Source organism: Strix uralensis, chromosome 4 (genome assembly GCF_047716275.1).
Source record: "Strix uralensis isolate ZFMK-TIS-50842 chromosome 4, bStrUra1, whole genome shotgun sequence".
NCBI classification, from domain to species: Eukaryota; Metazoa; Chordata; class Aves; order Strigiformes; family Strigidae; genus Strix; species Strix uralensis.
The window spans coordinates 119,664,441-119,685,004 of record NC_133975.1 but is presented as its reverse complement, the minus strand read 5'-3'; the positions used below and the strand labels follow the sequence as shown (position 1 = coordinate 119,685,004).

Below are 20,564 nucleotides of genomic sequence, written 5' to 3'. Positions count from 1 at the left end.
TCTTTGGCTTCTCCGCCGATACTGTCAACAAGCCAAAATGTTTGAGCCAATTAAACGTTTAGGCTGAGATACCGATGCATCTGCTCTCTGAACAATTCATTCCTTATAGAAACATGTAACCACTTTAACTTGGATTAACATTAACATGAACTGGGTCGGGCCCTGCAACTTTATGGGAGAACACCAACCTCATGCTGGAGCAATGGTGAGGAAACCATTGTACTTACAGAGAGTGACCTGTAAAAGCAAAGGGGTTAAACTCCTCCTGTGGATAAAGCTGTTTACCTTTACACCATACTCCTGCCACTCAACCTGCTTTGGACCTTTAAGCATTCAAGGGTTTACATTTAGACCACTTCTTGGGGGGAAAAAAAAGAAAAGGCCTCCTAAGGCTTTCTAGCAGTCAAGTGACAGGGGTTTGTGGGTTGGTTGGTGGTTTTTAACCCAGATCACTTCATACAACTGTGCTACCAAGAAATCTTAACTAGGCTAAAGTAAGATTTAACTAGTTAAACTAGACTAAAGTAAGAGGTGATAGTATTGGGAATGTATGCAGACAAAAATTATTATTGCTGAAAAATATTTCCATTTCACATTTGCAAGGCTGCATTTTTGCTACTTTTAAATTCCAACTGTAATAGGCATTTTAAGGGTTAGAAGGAGTATGGAGGGAGCTGGAGAGATTCATACTGAAAAAGAATAAAACAAAATTGTCTTCCGAGTGTGGAGCTGATTCAAATGGGATGTTGTCAGTGAAAGGACTAATAATAGGGATAATGAACACTGAAGATGGACAGTGGGTCAGGTATGGGCTTGCAAAAGAGCGTAGTGGGAACAAGAGCAGCACTTTAATTTTGGGGTGTGTGTGGAGAAACATCACCATGTAACACGTGTAACTTCTCTCCTTGTGAATCAGAGACAATAGAGAGGTTAGCAAGTTTACCTTAGTTTTAAGGTTAGCAAGTCCTTTGCCTGGCTTTGTTACCAAGGGAAGCAGTGTGATTTCCTGCTACTTCAGTGGAGATGGTACCAGATCTGGGAAATGGGCCGCAGACTCCCAGGAGTGAAGTGTGACCCAGCCAAGGGCTGGGTGCTATTGGGACAGCTCACACAGGATTTGTCTGAGCACCAAGGAAATGTGTGTCAGGCGTTGGTCAACTTCTTGCCGTCCCACATCTTCCACCCCTGGGGAGGAGCTCACGTGACTGGGCTTTGCCCTAAGACACACTCTGCTTAGGGCTGTGGCACTGGATTTATGGCGTTTGGGCTACCCTTGTTTTCCAAAAGCCTCGTCTGGAAGTGCCCGGGGACCAGCCTGCGGTGCTCGTGACCCCCGCGCTCTGACGCCGTCCCAGGAGGGGATGGATGGCTGTTGTGGCCGTGCTGAGCCCCGGTGGTGGCAGCGGCACGATGGGGAGGGATCCTGCTGCCCTGCGAACCTCCGCCCACCCCACTCCCCTCACCCGGCCGCCTTCGAGGCCCCTACAGCAAGGCGAAAGGTGATCTGCCCTCTCCTGCCCCAGCGCCAACCCTCTCTCCCCTCGGCTCCTCCTCGCCCGCCCGAGGGGGGCTCCGCAGCTCCCCCAGCTCCACGCACACCCAGGCGGAGCCGCGCAGCTTCCCCCCGCGACCGCCCCGTCGCGGCGCAGCCCCGGTGCCCGCCGGAGGCGAGAGGCAGCCGGCAGGGCGGAGGCAGGAGGCAGGAGGAGGCGGGCGGAGCCGCCCCTCCGCCGGGCGCGGAGCTATAAGGGCAGCGCGGGGCGGTGCGGAGCGCACGGGAGCCATGGGTAACCGTGTCACCCGCGAGGATTTTGAGTGGGTCTACACGGAGCAGCCCCACACACAGCGCAGGAAGGAGATCCTGGGTACGTCGAGGGGCTCGGTGAGCGGCCGCCGTCGGGGCGGGCGGCCGGGCTGGGCTGCACCCCTGGACGGGGAGGGGCGGGCGGAGCGGGGGCTCCGTGCCGGGTCCCACGCTGTGGGTGCTGAGAGCGGCTCGGGGCACCGGGCAGGCTGCGGGGAGCGGGGGCTGCAGCCCGGGGGGCTCGGCAGGGTGCTTTCCCCGGGGGGGTGCTGCTCTCCCCACCTCTCCCGGCGCCGCCTCGCCTCTTGGGAGCCAGCGGAGAGGCTCGGCGGGGAGCCGGCGGCGGAACGGAGTCCTGCTGCACCGAGCGGGGTTACTCAGGTGGCGGAGCTGGCGGTGGCGGGGTGACACTGCGGGGCGGCGGAGCTGGCGGTGGCGGGGTGACACTGCGGGGCGATCAACGTCCGCACGCCCGAACTTCGGCCCGGGCTGGCGGGAGCCGCCGGCGGCGGAGCCCGCGGTGGGCGGCAGCGCTCCCGTCCCGGGGCGGGGGGTGGCGGGGAGTTCTCCCGGCAGGTCTTCCAGTGGCTTGGCAGTGCAATAAAATAAATGAGGATGTGGGTGAGTGTTTGGTTGAGAACAATGGAAAGTCCCCGCTGCTTGTCAGGGACAAGGTACGCTCTTGTATTTTCACGTTGCACACGCAGCGTTTGACTGCGCACGTGAGTTCGTTGGGTTGGGAGGTTCTTGCTTTTGGTTTGGGCTTTTCCGAAGGTAGTTGCTGAGAAGAACTAATAATTCAGAATTGTTGCAGAATATTGTTGCATATCTCCTGAAAATATATTTTCAACATTTTATTAATAACGAAGGTTGTTTGGGTTTTTTTCTGGTTTTATTTGTTTAAGGTGTTTTTTTGTTTTTTTTGTTTTTTTGTTTTTTTCTTTCATCTAATGAGTAGGATAAAGTTTTCAAAGATCTCTTATAAACGAAGGCACTGGAGCTTGTGGGTGAGATGCTGTTCAGGGTCTGTGATAATTAGGTGTACTTTCCTAACTCCTCCACAATCTAATAGATTAATTCAAGATTAATCTAAATTACAAAACCATTTCTGGTATAGTTGTGGTGGTGGAATAACCCGCTCCAGGTTTGAATTACATCCAGGCAAATAATAATTATTTTACTATGTAATCATGATAGAGAGTCAAATGATGCCATTATATAAAATGATGCTTCTTGGTCTCATGCTACTTATCCTGTCAATTAAGGGGACTATGGGACTATGTTCTGGTGAGCTATAAGTAGGAGTGTATATGGTGGGTCTCTCCCCTTGCTAATCTCTTGCTTTCCTGGTCTTGCTGTAGAGCGGGGACTGGAAACCACGATGAAGTTGTAAGGAGGTACTGGAGTGGTTGGACTGCCCTACCCTTGCTGCAAACTCTTTTTAGGACCTTTCAACTGAATACTTGCCGAGGTTTTGCCCCCACTCTCTTTGGGTTCAGGACGAGCAATTGGAATCAAGGTCCATCTCCTTCCTCGAAGCTCCCCCTGCCCCAGCTGTGGGAGCAGAAGGAAGGGCATAGAGAAATACAACATGGAAAGAGAGACTTGGAAGATGTGGGCAGAACAATCTGTGTCTGACAAGGCAGAATGGATCATGAAACTAGTGTCCTGAATGCCAAAATGTTACCAAAAGTTTTTTAAACTATAATGATATCCCATATGATATTGCTATAATGATCATCACTGTATTGTTCAAAGCCCGAGGGTCAGCAAACACCTGGTATCTAGGGTATGTATTTACCAAAGTGTCTAGAGTCTATTGATCTGGAGTGCATTGTAAGAATCTTACATACATATGAACGGATATCTGTAAATATCCATGTATTTTACTTTTTTTTTTGTATATAGGAATACCTTGGGGACAGCATTCCATGCTGGTGAAAGAAATATTTTCCTCCCAATAGGTTAATGATTTAGTTGCTAAGCACTGAAACTTGATTGTTTTCTGTTTAGGCTGCAGGTTTTTGAAATGTTGATCTCTCAGACATGGCTACTTGGATTTGCAAATTGAAATTATCCATTAGGAAAAGAATATGGGCAAACTGACAAACATGTAAGGCACTTCCTTTCTCCATGAGCGGTGTTTCCTTCAGCTGTTGCCCCAGTATGTTCAACAGAGAAACTGAGAGATAGTAACGGTCCGTCACAAAGCTGTGTACCCTGGCTTGAGAGTTGGTGTAGACACCCCGGTGTCTACAAGACTTTTGTAGTCCATGACGATATGTCTGAATGATAACTCTGTGAGTCTAATTCCCCTGCCATGGGCAGGGACACCTTTCACTAGCTCAGGTTGCTCAAAGCCCCGTCCAACCTGGCCTTGAATGCTTCCAGAAATGGGGCATCCACAACTTCTCTGGGCAACCTGTTCAAGTTGAGCAGCAGAGCTGTGAGCTGTGCATATAAACTGGGCTGGCTGGAACCTATGGCAGGACACTGTTGCACCAGATGAACCTACCAGGGATGAGATTCCTAACAGCTGTAACCATACCAGCAAAGAGATCAACATTTTCTGCAAGGGAGAGGTGATAGTTTCTCTCTTATCTGTTTGTAGTATCTTCCTCTTAGACTCTAGGTATTAAAATGTAGCTTGTGCTTGGTACTGTCTAGTTGCCAACTGCTTCTAGGTTACAGTGAGATCTCTTGCCAAGCTGGCACTTCGACCCTGATCACATTATTCATGTTCCTGAACATGTTATTCACGCTTCTCAATTTATGAAATTGAATTGTTTCATTGTTGTTCTCTCACCCTCTTGTTTATGAAAAGCATGTTACTGTCTTGTGTCAGCACTGGGATTTCTGTCATGCTGTAACAGTGAGCTGTGTTAGGGAAAGACCTAGCTAAAAACTTACCTGACGGAAGAAAGTTTTTATTATTTGGATCTGCTTAGCCTTGCTGTATCGTTTTATAAGTGCTATTACAGGGATATACAACATAGGGGATATCTACTTCTAGTAGAAATAGGATTTCTACTTTAGTGGCAGTAAGGGTCTGTTGGATTGAAACACTTGAAGAACTATGGTCTTGCACAGTAGGAAGTGTTGGTTTTTTGGTCTTGAGAGAAGATGAAAAAATCATTGCTTAGGTGCTGGTGACACATAAGAACACAATAAATGGTCATTTCACCTGCAAATAGTTTTCCAAATGCAAGCAATGAGCAGTATGTTGTGGCATGGAAAGAATGAGATCTTATTTGTGCTGTGGGTTGGATCTAACTTTATAAAATTACTGTAGGTTGGTCAGAAAGTATCTTGCCTCACAAGATCCTTAGGAAAGCACTTGTTTGCTGCTGAGGATTAGGGCTGAATCAGTGTTGCTCAGGGTAGGCCAGGAGCATCTGAATATGATCTAACATTGAAGAATATTTTGGAGTGGAGATGGTGCAAGTGTGTTATATGTGCTTCATCCTGTAGAAAGGCTGACATGTTAGCCTGGGGGGCAGGGGGAGGTAGAACAAAATAAAAAGGCCAAAATCCATTTTATTTTAGCATTTAGCTGATTTGAGTATAATAGCTTCCAGCTCTGCTCACTTATTTAGAGAATAGTCTGCTATTTATTCCAGCTGACTCTTCTGTTGCCTATTTAAACCTCACATTTATGAAAATTCTGATAAATTGTACCTACTGAAATGTGCAAGATGCATATCTCCTTAGCTTAAATCAAAGCTCTGAATTACATATGCTTTTGGCGAAGAAACTGAGTTTGTTTCCCCTTTATGCTGCAGTACGTGGGCACAGTGCTGCAACTGATGTGCATGTTCTCTGATGAGTGCCTTTAGAATAGCTGCAATCTCAGTGCTCATGCCAATTCCCTGTGGGGATCACCTATAAAATGAATCACAGGAGCAGAAAGTCATTGGTTTAGGTGCTTGTGGACTTCTGATGAAAATGTATTAAGTGCAACTGAAGGCTTCAGCTTACTCCATGTTGCAGGTTTTTGTTCCACAGGGAACTGGGAAGTCCTCTTTCTACCATTCCTACATCTCTTTACTCTGAACCAGCTAATAAACAAGCATAAACAAACAGGTCATAGCTTCTGTCATAGTGATGTGCTGACACCATCCATCTCTGTCAACACTGACAATGTGGCACCACTGCAGTGCTTTGCCTCTGGTGGCTACTTCTGGGTGACCCAGCTCCCTTGGACCAGCTTACACAAAACAATTTAGCAGCTTGTGGGTGGCAAATACAAGATTAAGACCCTTGTCCTTGCACAGTGGATACATAAAACTTCAGTGTAGTTAGTTGGGCCAAAAAGGTTTCTTATTAGTTTGCATACTGGAGGGGGCAGGAGACTGTGCAAAGTCAGAAGCTTTTGTGATGCACGTTGTCCTCTGTGTGTGTTCTACCTGTGTCCTGGCTCATATGTCGTTTGAATTAATCATAGAATAGTTTGGGTTGGAAGGGACTTTTAAAGCTCATCTAGTCCAACCCCCATGCCATGAGCAGGGACATCTTCAACTAGATCAGGTTGCTCAGAGCCCCGTCCAACTTGACCTTTAATGCTTCCAGAGATGGGGCATCTACCACCTCTCCAGGCAACCTGTTCCAGTGTTTCACCACCCTCATTGTAAAAAATTTTTGCTTTATATCTAGTCTAAATCTAGCCTCTTTTAGTTTAAAACCATTACCCCTTGTCCTATTGCAACAGGCCCTACTAAAAAGTCTGTCCTCATCTTTCTTATAAGCCCCCTTTAAGTACTGAAAGGCTGCAATAAGGTCTCCCCAGAGCCTTCTCTTCTCCATGCTGAACAACTCCAACTCTCTCAGCCTTTCCTCACAGGAGAGGTGTCCCATCCCTCTGATCATTTTTGTGGCCCTCCTCTGGGACCCCTGCAACAGGTCCAGGTCTTTCCTGTGCTGAGGACTTAAGTGTGCTGCGCTGTTTCTGAGCATGTTCATGAGCTGAGCTGCTAAAAGGCAAAACACTATCATGTCAGCAAACTGACTTATTTTGGTCTATTTTTTTGGTACAAATACCAGCTCCAGCACAGGACATGGGGTAGTAAAGCTAACATCCTGGTGTCTCTTATTTGTTCTGATAGGGACTTATAGTCAATAGAACATAGTCCCGGACAGCAGCATCACAGAGACATTTTTTCCCCCCCTTCTCTTTAACTGGCCTTCTAGAAGTCTTATACTGAGTAGTATCTCCACTTTGACTATACCTGTATGCTGCACTTGTGGTCAAAATAAAGGAAGATGAAGAAATTAAATTTCTTCTCTTGTTACTACTAGCTTCTCATGGATGTGGGCAGGGCTGCTGCTGCTTTCTTCTATGTTTCTTCTTTATTCTATATCACTTCTATGTTTGTGGACAGCTCCTGCTCTTGCTCACATCCAAATCCCATGTATGCCAAAATGTGCAAGTGCTAAGTATTTGGTGTCACATCAGCGAGAAATTGTGTCGGGTGCCATCACTGAGATCTAACTGGGTCTCTCCTGAGTCATCTCAGGAACACTGTCAGTGGGAATAGAGAATGAATGAAGGTTCAGAACAAGATATTTGCTGTCTCCTGAGGAGGAACACCAGGACCTAGTGACTGGCAGCTTCTCCAGGAACAATTACTCCAGCCCTAACTGAGGATCACTGTAGGGCTATGATGAGTGCTTCTGGGTCTCCAGAGGGGAACATCAAGGGAAAAAATGTGTAGTCAGAGTAATTTGTCAGTAGTGTTTCAGAGTGAGGAAAGCCTCTAGAAAGGTGACTGATGCTTACACACCACAGCAGAGTGATCTCCATGAAATGTTAATTCAGTAAATGAGTTGTCACAGAATCGTGAACACTTCTGAAAATATACTTGCAGCATTTGTTCTCTCTTGACTGCTGTTCTTTCATCCACACTGTTGTACAAGTGGGAAACGCTGTCTTTCATCGTCGTGGTACAGATTTCAGCTGCTCTGAGGTTATGGGATGGAGTCCACGGAGCTGTCTGGGCAGAATTATTAACTACATCTACTCACTGTACTAAAATGCCTGCACTGCTTTTGCAGTGTGTTGACCTTGGAGACAGAAAAGTCATGCTTCTGCACTATTGTACATCTACGCCAGTATCCCCACCCTCCGAATGGCAGTACAGTGGCTCAGTCTGGACAACTAGAAGCAGTGCATGTGGATAAGCTGTCTGTCAGGCTGAGCTAAGGGACTTTTTCAATAAGATGGAGGCTGGAGAATGTGCTGTGGAGACATCAGAATAGCTGGAGCTGTCCTGGTCCTGTGGGACCAGGGCAAATCCTGGTCCCATGTGGTCACATAACTTTGTGGGTGTGTCCCCCCCCTTATCTTGAAGGGCTGAATGATGTGGGTTTTTTTCTCCTATTCCTGTGCCCCCTCCATGCCATGATTATGCATAATGAAGAGCTCACTATAGATTACATTTTATGCCCATTGTCATGTATTAACCCTGATCTGGTGCTTGCTGGGAAGCAATGAATTCTGGCCATATAGAAGCTTATCAATTTTATAATGGAAAAGTGCTCAGGAAGACCAAAATGGAAGGAATTCATGAAAGAGCAGCATGATGAAAATCTCTGCTCAGATGCCTTGTGGTGTGAAACTCTAGCAGTCTCAAGAGTGGAGAGTAGGTGTCTGTTTACGTCTCGAAGTGCAGTGTGTAGGAAATGAAGGTGATCTTTATTGTGTGTCAGCCATAGGTCTCATAGTCCTTTATGGCTCCTCATTCAGCACTGCACAGTAGCCCTGTCTCTGATTCTCCGTTGCCTTTGGGATGTGCAGATGGCTGATGTCTGGTTTGTGCAGCACCTACAGACACTTGTCGCAGCAGCCTTACAGGGTTGTCCAGGTTTTTCAACTGTAAGTGCTCTATCTTGCCTTACTAGCATTCCTTCAGCTAACTGCAAGGCATGAACACAAGGGAAAAATGAGATACATATTTATGTTGCCACATTGCTGTGTCAACACGTTATATATAAACTGCAGTCATCAGGATCACTTAATCTGAGTTTAAATGTGTCTCACTGAAGAGTGTTTGGCCTCAAGTTTTGAAAGGGTCAGTATTCAACATTTAGGTCTCTGGCAGGCTACTCCACCAGCAGGGCTTTCAGCCTCGAGTGAGCCTAGCAGCCCCACCTCTCAGCCTCCGTGAGGTTTCTCCATGCTGTGAAAATGGGAAGGGTTTATCAGTATTAATGATAAACAGACACAGTATTGTGGTTTAGCTAGTATGCAGAAATCTACTGGTGGAGGGGAGTTAATCATGTGTTGAATTTAATATTAAACCCTAGCAAGTTACTTAATAGCTGTCACCTGTGATAAATGCAACCTACCTGCATTGCTGCTTGCAGACACTGTTGCTGTTGGTTGGCAGTTACTACCCTGAAACCTCTTAAATGTAGCCTGCAATCCTTGTTAGCTCCCACAAAAAGAAATAGGTTGATAACCTTCATTGTTCTCAAAGTATAAAGCATCTCTTAGCCATTTTCCATCCCATTAAAACTTTTTTTTTGGTCAAAGAGGCCTCAATTTGACCAGGCTGAGGAACAGATTTGATTGTTTTACATTTCTTCATCTCTTCTGGTGACAGCAGTATCTTATCTCTACCAGTTGCGTGACTGAAAATTTGAGGTGGCTTGATTTATTAAAGGGTTTTTGACAGATGCCCCTAAGCAGGACATTAAGCTACATAAAATTCTATTTCTGTAACAGATTTTCTGACCACATCATTATATCAGGTTATTCTTTAGAGTGAATATCCCAGCACTGTGTGTAAAATTTTTGTATCTGTCTAGGTACCAGAGAACAATTTCTAGCACATTAGCATTTCTAGTGTAAAAACTATAATTTCAAAAACTGCAAAAACAAGGACAAAAATAAAACAGCAAAACAAAAAATGCTGGGCTTTCCAGAGATTTTTATCAAAAAGTTTGTCTGACTTTAGAAAGAGGTGAACTTTTACCAAAGCTTTCCCACCACTTAGAAAATCTCTCTTGCATGAATACTCCTCATGGAGATTTTTGCCCCTTTGTCCTCACAAGAGGAAGAACTGAGAATATCTCTTTTCTCATCATGTTCCACAGCACTTGTCTAATCTTTTTTGTCTCTAACCTCTGTCAAGCTGGGCTGAAGTTGGCCAACAGGCTCAAAAGTTGTTGGAATGCTTGCAGAGCATGACCACATCAACCTGCTTCCTTAAATAGTGCTTCATCTCTCTGAACTTCTGCAAACTTTTCAGGGTTCACTCCTATAAAAAATCCTTCTCTGCATCCTGCACTCAGTATCTGCCACTGCTTGCAAGGTCACATGAAGTTATGTGTATTGTCTCCAGCATTTGTTTATAGTATATACAGCTGCATAGATGCAAATCATTATAACCTGATTTTATTGCATTGGTATTGTACTGTGACAGTCAGATGATATTTACTTTTCTATTCATAAAATGGGCCTATCAAACTTACATGGACACACTGTGTAATCTCAGGGTTCAGAATAAGTGACTTGTCCTATGGTCTTATCTGTGTAAGCTTTAATTATTGAGAAATGCAGAGTATGAGTTAAAGGAGGGAGGCCAGTAGGTGGGTAAAAGCCATAAAACAGTGGAAAAATTAATGTGCAAGTTAATACTGGAAGTGAGAAGTGTGAGTTTATAAAGAAGAGACCTGAAGCAATGAACAGCACCCAGAAGATAAGCTGTACTTCTGGGTGTTTTCTTTTTCTTAAGAGGATAAATGAATGGCCAGTAGAACCACAGATCATGAAGTTGGTCCTGGCGTGACATGAGTCAGACCTGGCAAGCCCAGCCCATGTCTCTCATATTGCAGTATACGTGAGGCCACATGAAGCTGTTGTGTGATTATCTACATGACTTTCATGCCTGTTTTTGGTATGTCACTTGGGAACAGGCTAATAAATGGGATCAGAGAAAAATTTTTTGTGTCTTACAAATTCCTGATAATATTACTGACTTTCTTGTGATGTTACCATGTGCAATGAGTTGTACATGTTGTAAGCACTGGTGAACACTCAAATACTTAGGAATTCTTTTTTAATGCTACATTTGTCATCTAACCACAAAGCAAAACCTGGCGAGCCTGTTGCTCAGCCTTCTTTCCTCTGCTAGTATGTCTAAAGCAACAGTGTGAAAGGCTACAAAGAAGGTGGTTGTATCCCCTTTGTGGAAAATAGCATCTGGGCTGGGCAAAAATAAAAAATAAATTAAAAACTTGACAGAAGGTGCTTCTTAGAGCTTAAATTGGTGGGTTTTGGCATACTAATACTCATCATTGTAAAGGCACATGATGCCACATATTGATCATCAGGGTATTTTTTTTTTTTAATATATGTCTATATATATCTATATCTATCAATATCAATCACAATTGGACATGATGCTGGAAGTGGGAATGGAGCCCATATGTTAGTAAAACTTTCATTGTAGTGGCAACCCTACTTTGGAATTGCTGTTTTATAGAACTAGGGCCTCAAACATAAGGTGATAAAAATAGAGAGTCCCAGTGGTGATAATGTTTACATAACTGTGATCTAATGAGATTTTTCTCTGCATTTTTCACTTCAGCAAAGTATCCAGAGATCAAGACTCTGATGGGACCAGATCCACATTTAAAGTGGATTGTATCTGGAATGGTTTTCATGCAGTTTCTAGCATGCTACCTGGTGAAAGATTTATCTTGGAAATGGATTTTCTTCTGGGCTTATGCTTTTGGGGGTTGCATCAACCATTCACTCACCCTAGCCATCCATGATATTTCACACAATGTTGCCTTTGGGAACAAGCAGGCCAAGTGGAACCGATGGTTTGCAGTCTTTGCCAACTTGCCAATTGGCATCCCTTATTCTGCCTCCTTCAAGAAATACCACATTGACCATCATCGGTACCTTGGTGGGGACAACCTGGATGTGGACATTCCTACAGACTTTGAAGGCTGGTTCTTCTGTACGCCACTTCGGAAACTGCTTTGGCTTTTCCTCCAACCTCTTTTCTACAGTCTGAGACCACTGTATGTGAACCCCAAAGCAATTACACGGATGGAAATTTTTAACGCTCTTGTCCAGTTTTCTATAGACCTTATCATTTACTACCTTTGGGGTCTCAAACCTATTATTTACTTAATAGCAGGTACAATTCTCTGCATGGGTGTACACCCCATTTCTGGGCACTTCATAGCAGAACATTACATGTTCTTAAAAGGGTATGAGACATACTCTTATTATGGACCTCTGAACTGGCTCACCTTTAATGTAGGCTACCACATGGAGCATCATGACTTCCCCAGCATTCCTGGATGCAGATTGCCAATGGTAAGTATAGCATGAACACAACTGAATTTGATTTTAATAAAAGCTGCTAAACTGTTTCAAAGAAATCACTCCAAATCATAGCAGTGGATCAGTTTTAAAAAGATAAAAAAAGATTAAAAAAGGAAAAAACAAGAAAGCTTTTTGGATTCATTTTAAGCAGGAGGTTGAGATAAATGGCTGCCAAACTGCTGTAATATTTAGCTTATTTGATGGAAACAAGAACATCTGAGCCTCAGAGGGCTCGAGGAATACTTTTTGCATGATAAAATCCTCCAACAGTGCTCTAAATTTCTCTATTTCCTTCCCTCAGCCACCAGGTTTCGTTTCTTTGAAAGTTTAAAGGCCCATCTAAAGTGAAGGCAGGTGGCAATTACTACTTGAAATTTGTCTAATGATCAATCTGCTAACTGTATTGCTTGATTAACATCAAACAAAAGCCTTTCTATTTTTGATATGACATAAGTATTGGGGCATGTTCCAGCCTGACACAAATAGCACTGGAAAATAAAGAGCTGCTCTACATGACTTGTTTTAGCTCTGCTGCCCCACCCACAGAAACTGAGGATGCCTGATCTGTCATTGGGAAAGTGCTGTGGCTTTCCTCTTTTGAAAGTCAAGCCCCTTTTTGTTTACATTTTATCAGTTGTGGGAATCAAATTTGCAAAGCCCAGGTGTCTAGGAATGGTTTTCAATCTCCTTCCAGGTATGTAGCTGCTCTTCTGGGTTTTAATACAAGGGTTTCTCAGCAGGTGCTCACAGTGTTAGAGGTACGTGACTTCGAAGTATTACTCCTACACACAAATCCTCTGGCATAGCAGGAAGGAAACATCTGACTGATCTGATGCAAAGTTGGGGGCTACTACTGCAACATCCTTATGAGGTGGAGGTAGAGCTGAGTCTGAGATTCAGGAGATGTGAGCTCCCCAGTGCTGCATAACACGTACAACTTTATGATGGTATATCCAGGCAAACCCTTCTTTATGGATTAATGGTCTTAATCACAGAAACACTGTCTGAGGGGAGATTCAAAACAAGAGGAGATTTTCTTGTGGCATAGAAGAGCATGGGGAGCCTCTATATAGCCTGCAGTTCTGCTTTAACACACCTCCTTTACTGCTGGAGGTCTGTCCTGGAGAAGCTGGCCATTCGTGGTGGGGTTCAGAGCAGCTGGTAAAGCAGTCCACGTTCACATGTGAAGTTCTCCTGTCAGGCACTCCCATTGCTGATACACCTGAGAGCCCAGGTGGGAAGCGCATGAGCTTAGCTTTAGTTTCAAATGTTCAAACTTGTTAGATAGGCTTAGATACTTAGATTACTGAAATGTAAATAGAAGAAGAGAAGGAGGTTAGCTCTGTATCTTACACAAGGGAGGTGAGTGACTAATTGAACTTGCTGGGACTGTTGCTCCAGACCTGACTGAGACCTGAAAAGCTTTTCCCCACCCACACCACAAATAGTTCAGCCTAATTCCTTGAGGCAGTGCAGCAGCTGGAAGTGTCTGCCCTCCATGTAAAGAGGATAGAGTTATTAGTTGGATTTCATGCGCTTGTGTTCATGTGTTTCTAGCTCTTGGGCAACTGAGACTTGCACTGCTGGTGGAGGAGATATTAGGCTTGTCAGTTGTTGTTGTCTGACAGAACTATATGGAAAACTTTGAGTCTTTGATGAGACCAATTGCAAGTGAAAATCTGTTAGGAAGTGAAAATCCATTAGGAAGTGAAAATCCTTTGGCAAAAGAGTTACTGTAGAAAATCCTGGTCCATTAAAGCAAGTTGGTTATTCTTTTCTGCAAATTGAGAAGAAAAATTCCTTGTCTCTTTGATGGAAGGATATAAGGGGACAGATCCTCTCTGGATAGCTTTAAAGTCTGAACTTCATAACAGTTACGGGTAGAAACCTCCCCTTGCTCTCCTCTGCTTAACCTCCCAGCAAATTCTTCCTTCGGCAAAGGTCTATAGTTTTTTTCAGATATTGTCTCTTAGGCACTTGAACTTCTAATACTTGAATTGTATGGATGACCTCTCAATGTAGCTATTTTTATTTTTGATTATTTGCAATTAGAAAGTGGAATAAAGATATTTATTTGGTTCCTTCATGACTGAGAGTAGGGAAGAAATAGGATCATAGAATAACTGGATCTTAGTCTTGGAAAGTTACTGGCTCTTCCACTTGCTTATCAGAAAAGTAAATTCAGCTTTGTCCTTTGTTACAGGTGTGTCATTCAGAATGTTGTGAGTAATGTGTTTGCCACTGGAAAGACCTTTACCCTAGGAGTGTGACAGATTTGAAAGAGGAAGAATTAGGCTGTGCTGTAAGCTTATAGATATTAAAGATGAGTGACATGAGTGTGCAGTAAGAACTTGTCCCACTAGTATAATGAGGGATTACACAAGAGACAATGAAATTTAACATTATGATGAAGGACCTGCTCTAAACAAACCCTATAGATTTAGGACTAGATTAGTCTTTGCATGAAGCCTTATAACTATAAAATATTGTATTATTTACCAAATGAGTAAAAAGAGCCTTTCTTCATTATCTGAAGGGTTGAATATACTTATGGAGAGAGGGGACAGGAGAAGGAGGCAGAACTCAGTACTCTTCCTACAAACTGCAATAAAAACTGCAGTGTTACCAGAGGCAAACTAGTTACTCATTAAGCTTGTGGGAAAAGGAAAAGACATGGTATGAAACCAGATTTATTAGACAGACAAGACTGGAAAACATGGTAGATGTGCTGGTTTTGAATTGCAGATTTTATTAACCCTGTGATGGCTAGGAGGGCTAGATTGAGTGCTCTCCCCCCCCCCCCCCCCCCCAGTCAAGGACTATAGAGGGAACTTCTGTAATATGCCTTCTAGTGTTCTAAACGTAATTTTTCATCTTCTTGTCGTAAGGATCTCTAGCTTCTGTATAGCCCCAGGACAAATGGTCTGTAACAGCCATGGTGAAATGTTAGGTTGCATTTCACTTTTGTGCCTATCAGATACAATGGATTGGAGTCCTGTTGCTGTGCTCTACAAGCACAAAACCAGAAGCAAAGTTTCAGCCTCAGAGATGAGATTTCCTACCTGCCGCCTTGACCTGCTTGAAGGAAAGCCTCAATATAGCAGGTGCCAAGTGTCTAATAAGCTTCTTGCAGACTTTGCGATCTCTTGTTATTCTTCCATGATAACTTCCATTCACAAACTAATAATGAGTCAAGACTTACACTTGAGATCTGTGAGGAGGAAGGGAGGGAGGAATGGAATCAAATGGACCATCTCCAATGCAATATGAGAGCTTTGCGGGGGAAGTCAGGAGCAGGATTTATGAATACTTTGTCACAGTGCCATCCTCTTTGAGATTATCTATGATCTGGCTGCAAAACTTGCTACCTGGAAACTACCATCCACAGGATTTGTACTGCATCCAGTATGCAACGTGGAGGATGACTTTTCAAGCCTCAAACATACTTAATAGATGTGGTTTAATGTTGTATTTAAAAGGGAATCTGCTTTAAAACCCATTTACTTTCTGCCCTCTCACCCCCCCATATTTTCCGGTAGGTAAGGAGGAGATAATTTTGGTTTACATATGGAGATGCTGAAAGAAATTACAATAGATGAGCTGGTTTTGTTGGGAAACTTTTGCATAGATCCATTGTAAAAGAGAAAGCTCTTTTAAAATTCTTTCCTGCCATGTGATAGCAAAATGGGAACATGCACTTAACAAACTTTCTTTTCCATAAGAAAACCTTTCAGAAGTTCTCCCTCTAACTACATTCATTAAATTTTCCCTTTTCCCCATTCCTTTGTCACAAATATTTTAGTTTACCTGTTCCTCTCCATTGTTTCTGTACATCTCATACAGTTGTCCCACCCAGAGCACAGGGACCTTGCCAATGGTGCAAGGGCTGCCTGCCTTCCTGCAAAAGGTGCTGCTGGGCACAAATTCAAGCAAAGCAAAGAACTACTTTGTGTGAGTCACTGTCCTGCAGATGATCTAGGGTAACACACCCCAGTGCAAGCCCCTAGTCATCTCTTGTGGTTTCCATACTGACCTTCTCATTCAGAACGAATTGCCACCATACTCCGCAGGAAGCTGCTAAATGAATGCACTTTGTGAGCAAGCAACTCCTCCACCACCTGATGCTGGCAAGCAGCTTGCCAGCCATGACTGGGCTGCCTGCTTCCAGAATATGGTGTGTATCATCTTCTTCAAAATTCACTGCTGGGTATTTTGCTTAATCATCTTAATTATCAAATAATACCTGTATTCTAGGTGCCTGTTTTAAATCTGTAATGCAACTGCAGAATATGTGTATGGAATATATTTAAGTGCAAGTTTCCAGACCTGCATGTTGTGTCCACCTGAGCTCTTCAGCACTATGCCCAGACAATACTGCTGCTCATGTTTGCTGAAAGTGCAGAAACTACTGGGTTGAACCTAGACAGGCTGTTTAATGGCATCTTCTATAAGCCATTTTTAGCTACTTTGTCACTGGGGTCATGATTAGTTAGCCTTTAGTGCCAGAGGGTACAGCCACTGCCTGAGACATTGTTCCTAGGAGCTGAATTAGTTTCTATGAATCTCCAGCCCTCCACTTCCATGTGCAAGGGGCAATACAGAAAGACTTTCTGAAGCCCTCGTAGTGGTCAGAGTTTAACAGGATCAAGAGTTCTGCAGAATAACGTAACTACCTGAGAAAACATGTTTGGTTCAGACCATTGTTTATGTGAGCAAGAAATAGATGGGGATTCTGCAGAAAAGGGCAATAGTAGACTTGCCATATGAATGTGGCTAGTATCAGTGAGGGCTGAATTATTGTTGCAAGTCAAAATTCAGGCAGAACTTCTAAAATGGAGGTAGGAGGAAAGGTCTGTAAGCAGCAGCATGCTAGGGAATGACCATGTCAGAGCTAGAGTGAAGCTTTTGGGGCTGGGTATCTGAGACCCTCTTTGTGTCTGCATAAGGCCTTGTTAGTGGCTTTCATTCAAGGGAGCTTACTGTCTAAACAGTCCTCCCTCTCATCTTCTGGCTACTTCAATTACCCAGATGGGAAAAGGGAGGATACAGAACCCAGATTAAATTATTTGACTGTGGTTACAGGAGGAGTGCAGGGAACTAAATCTGCATCTCCAGAGATCTTAACTGGTTCCTGGAAATCACCCTTCTTCCAGTCATTAACAAATACCTTTAAGGAGAAATGCTGATATTGTCTGAATCCCACTGAAAATGAATCACAGTCAAAGTGCAGACCAACCCTTTAAAGCAGGATATAGGGAATTATTAGGATGTCAGAATTATTAGGAACTCAATGAAAGGCAGAATACAATCGAACCTGAACTGAATCTTCCCCCTCCAACACAGCACTACCATGCCACAAGCACAGGGAGTGCATAGGGACTGAGGTGCAGAGGTGAAAGATCTTAATTAAGCTTGTACGTTACCCAAACTGCCTCACAGGGAAGTGTCTGCTAGGAAGCTGAATTAACGAGGTAACTAGCAGTGAGCCATACTGGCTTATAATTTAACTTTTGCTAGGATTCTTACCTTTTCACATACAGTCAAAATTCTGTGTTAAGTTTCCACCGTTACACCTCAGATGCTGATGAAACTGTCCTCACTGATGACAATTACTGTGTAACCATTTTGCTCTCCACTGGAAGTCTGTACTATGCTCAGCATAACTGGCTTTAAAATTCTGCAGGGTGTTTAAAGAGAGAAGTCATGCTGTCCAGCAAGACAAACTACTCTAGAATAGAGCTTTGTTTGTCTAGGAGGTGGAGCTGTAATAAAACTATGCCCAAGCAGTTTATGTGCAAGTGTACAATAGTTAACAGACTCTGCTGCTTCATAGGTGCATTCAAAAAACAGAGCATCTAGCTGGATCAGGGACTACTGATAACTTGGGAATCCTCATAGTCCCCTGAACCTCCCAGGTTTAAAATCTCTTTGTCCTCTGGTTCTGGCCTTACTCCCTCTACAAGCACCACCCCCGTTCATGCATAGTGCTTCTCTGATGGCAACAGTCTTTTAAAACTTGGGGATTTCTAACACAGATTAAATTTTATTAGAGTCGTGATCTAATAATGAATCTTGCAGCATTTTTAACACCAGACTGAGGAGAATGGGCAGCCCCTGCAATTTCCTCTGCTGGAGGAACTCGACTCTCAGATTTGCATCATGGTAGCAGAATGGAGGAAAGAAAACAAAGCGTAGGCAAGGCTGTGTCTGGCATTTTCTGAATTGGTATTTCTCTCCTACCTGGAACCCTAGGCAGATGAGTGGTATGAATGGCGAACAGGGCTTTAAATACAGTGTGTTGGAGTCTTGGCAATTTATAAAGTGGATTAGTCATCTCATTGTGGAGATCCCTCCACCTCCGAAATGAGAGGAAATAGTTCTGACTGAAGGCAGCAATCCATCATCTTTCAAATTCTGACATTGTGAGGCAAAACTTACATCAGAAATCTGCTAAGAAGTATCTAAATGTATTTAAGTACATCTCATTTGGCTGAACTTCAGAAGCTCACAGGCAGTAACAAGTAACTTCAGGTTGTGGCTGTGCTATCAGATCTGAATGTGAAGACTGAAACATACCCGACGCTGTGCAGCTAAACAGCTCATTCTCTCTCTTCTTCTTCCAGGTGAAGAAGATTGCAGCAGAATATTACGATAACCTCCCACATCACCAGTCCTGGATTCGAGTTCTGTGGGACTTTGTTTTTGATGACACTATTGGTCCTTACTCAAGGGTTAAGAGACTATATGAGCTGGCAAAAGAAAGCTAACGGACTAGCTCTGCCTGCTGCATTGGTGTTTTATTCATTTGAATGACTTGAGTTTTCTGCAGAAGTAGAAGGATGTTTGTGTGTGCTGAATTAGCACTGGTGCGTGCTCCTTAGACCAAAAGGATGAGTGTGAAAATGAAGCAATTGGATGCACTATTTTAGACTTTTGATACTTTTTAATAAAGGATATTTGTGTATGTAACCCTGAGAAACTAGATTAGAGTGAGGTGTGCTTATGTGAACCTTTGGTCTAGGCTTAGAATTAACTTCCTGGGCCATGTGTGCTTGAGTTTTGGCCTGGTCTGCAATGGAGAATGCTTGGTGCATGTATGTGTGAGTGTGTATGTGTGTAGTTTAGGACTGGTTTCTCTTCATGCCAGATTAGATGTAGATGCTCTGCGTGCACAGGACTCTGGAAGCAGGGAGAACTGGCATGCAGTAGTAAATGATACTTTCTGGAGAACACAAGGGTGCCTTTAGCTCAATGTCTTGTCTAATCTAATACCTTCTGATAATTGCTGGTAGCAGAGATTTTGTATATGCAATGGAATACGTGTATATTTTTGTACATTTGTATCATTATTTTAGTAGCTGCTGTTTAACCTTTATTCCAGGGCGTTGTCTAACCTTTTCTGAATGTATTTCTGTTCTTAGAATCTAATATTCAGTGTAGCTACCTGGCAGAGCTGAACTGTGACATGGAGAAACCCTTCCTTTAGTCTTCCATTTGCTGCCTGATTAGCAGCATGGATGTGCCCCTGGAGGAACTGTCTAGTCCTTCCTCACTCACCTCTTCAACAGTATTCATAACTTCATGTTTTTCATCCTTTTCCCCACTGTAAATCCTTCTGTGAATGGAAAGGTTCTAGTTTTAATTGCTGCTTGCTGAAGTTGTTAATATTCCTGATCACCTTTCTTGGTCTTTTCTATATTATACCTCTTTCTGTGCACAGGAGTTAAGAGTATGTGTCAGTGAAGACAAGGAGATGTTATGGTGATATTTGTTTCTAATTGCTTTCAGAATAATTGTAAATTTTTCCTCTATCATGCAAGAGGCACCAACTTGACGTTTGGGAAGCATGTGATACTTCATGTGTATAAAAGTTGCCACTGATGGTGTTAAGGGGCTGTACCTGGAACATGGAGCTGGGGTTGTTTCTCTCCCTACATGTCTTACTTTGTGCTATTGACATTAACCTTCATCTATCATTTCTACCCACTGGAATAGTTAAATCTTCCTGCCTGTCCTCTCCATCTATAAACTTCTGGCTATCCTCGATAATTCTGTATCATGAAAAACCTTAATCACCATACCTTTCTCCAAGCAGAACAGTATCTTGGAAGTCAGAAGTTCAGATGCCATCAACTAACTTCACTCCACCCTGGAAAGATGGCAACTTATTTCTGTCCTTACTAAGTGGTTAAAAGACAGACCTATAAAGGTCCTCTTATACTGTAGCCCTCTAACAGTTTGACTTTTTTGTTTTCTTCTGTAAATCCATGTCTGTAACAAAGAAGAGGATTATTGTGCATTCTTGTTGGTCCCTCAAAGTATGTATGAGACCTGGAAAGCCTGATTTCCTCAATAAACAGAATTTTGTTCCATTTTGTTTCTTCCTCCTACAGCACTGGATCCAGTGAGTCAGTCTGT

At 43.4% G+C, this 20,564-nt stretch overlaps 1 protein-coding gene across 1 annotated transcript; it reads left to right on the top strand.

The window, feature by feature from the left end:
* Window positions 1-1,783: 1,783 nt before the first annotated feature.
* DEGS2 (delta 4-desaturase, sphingolipid 2) lies at window positions 1,784-20,518 on the top strand. Its single transcript, XM_074865237.1, has 3 exons — window positions 1,784-1,865; window positions 11,395-12,137; window positions 18,770-20,518. The coding sequence occupies exons 1-3, from the start codon at window positions 1,784-1,786 to the stop codon at window positions 18,911-18,913; spliced, it is 969 nt and encodes a 322-aa protein (XP_074721338.1). The 3' UTR covers window positions 18,914-20,518.
* Window positions 20,519-20,564: the final 46 nt, after the last annotated feature.

What these genes read in the sequence shown, in the direction of transcription:
- DEGS2 (XM_074865237.1), top strand. Translation starts at nt 1,784, where the DNA reads ATGGGTAACCGTGTCACCCGCGAGGATTTTGAGTGGGTCTACACGGAG. An exon ending in GCGCAGGAAGGAGATCCTGG is followed by an intron (nt 1,866 to 11,394) that starts GTACGTCGAGGG and finishes TTTTCACTTCAG; the next exon opens with CAAAGTATCCAGAGATCAAG. An exon ending in CTGGATGCAGATTGCCAATG is followed by an intron (nt 12,138 to 18,769) that starts GTAAGTATAGCA and finishes TTCTTCTTCCAG; the next exon opens with GTGAAGAAGATTGCAGCAGA.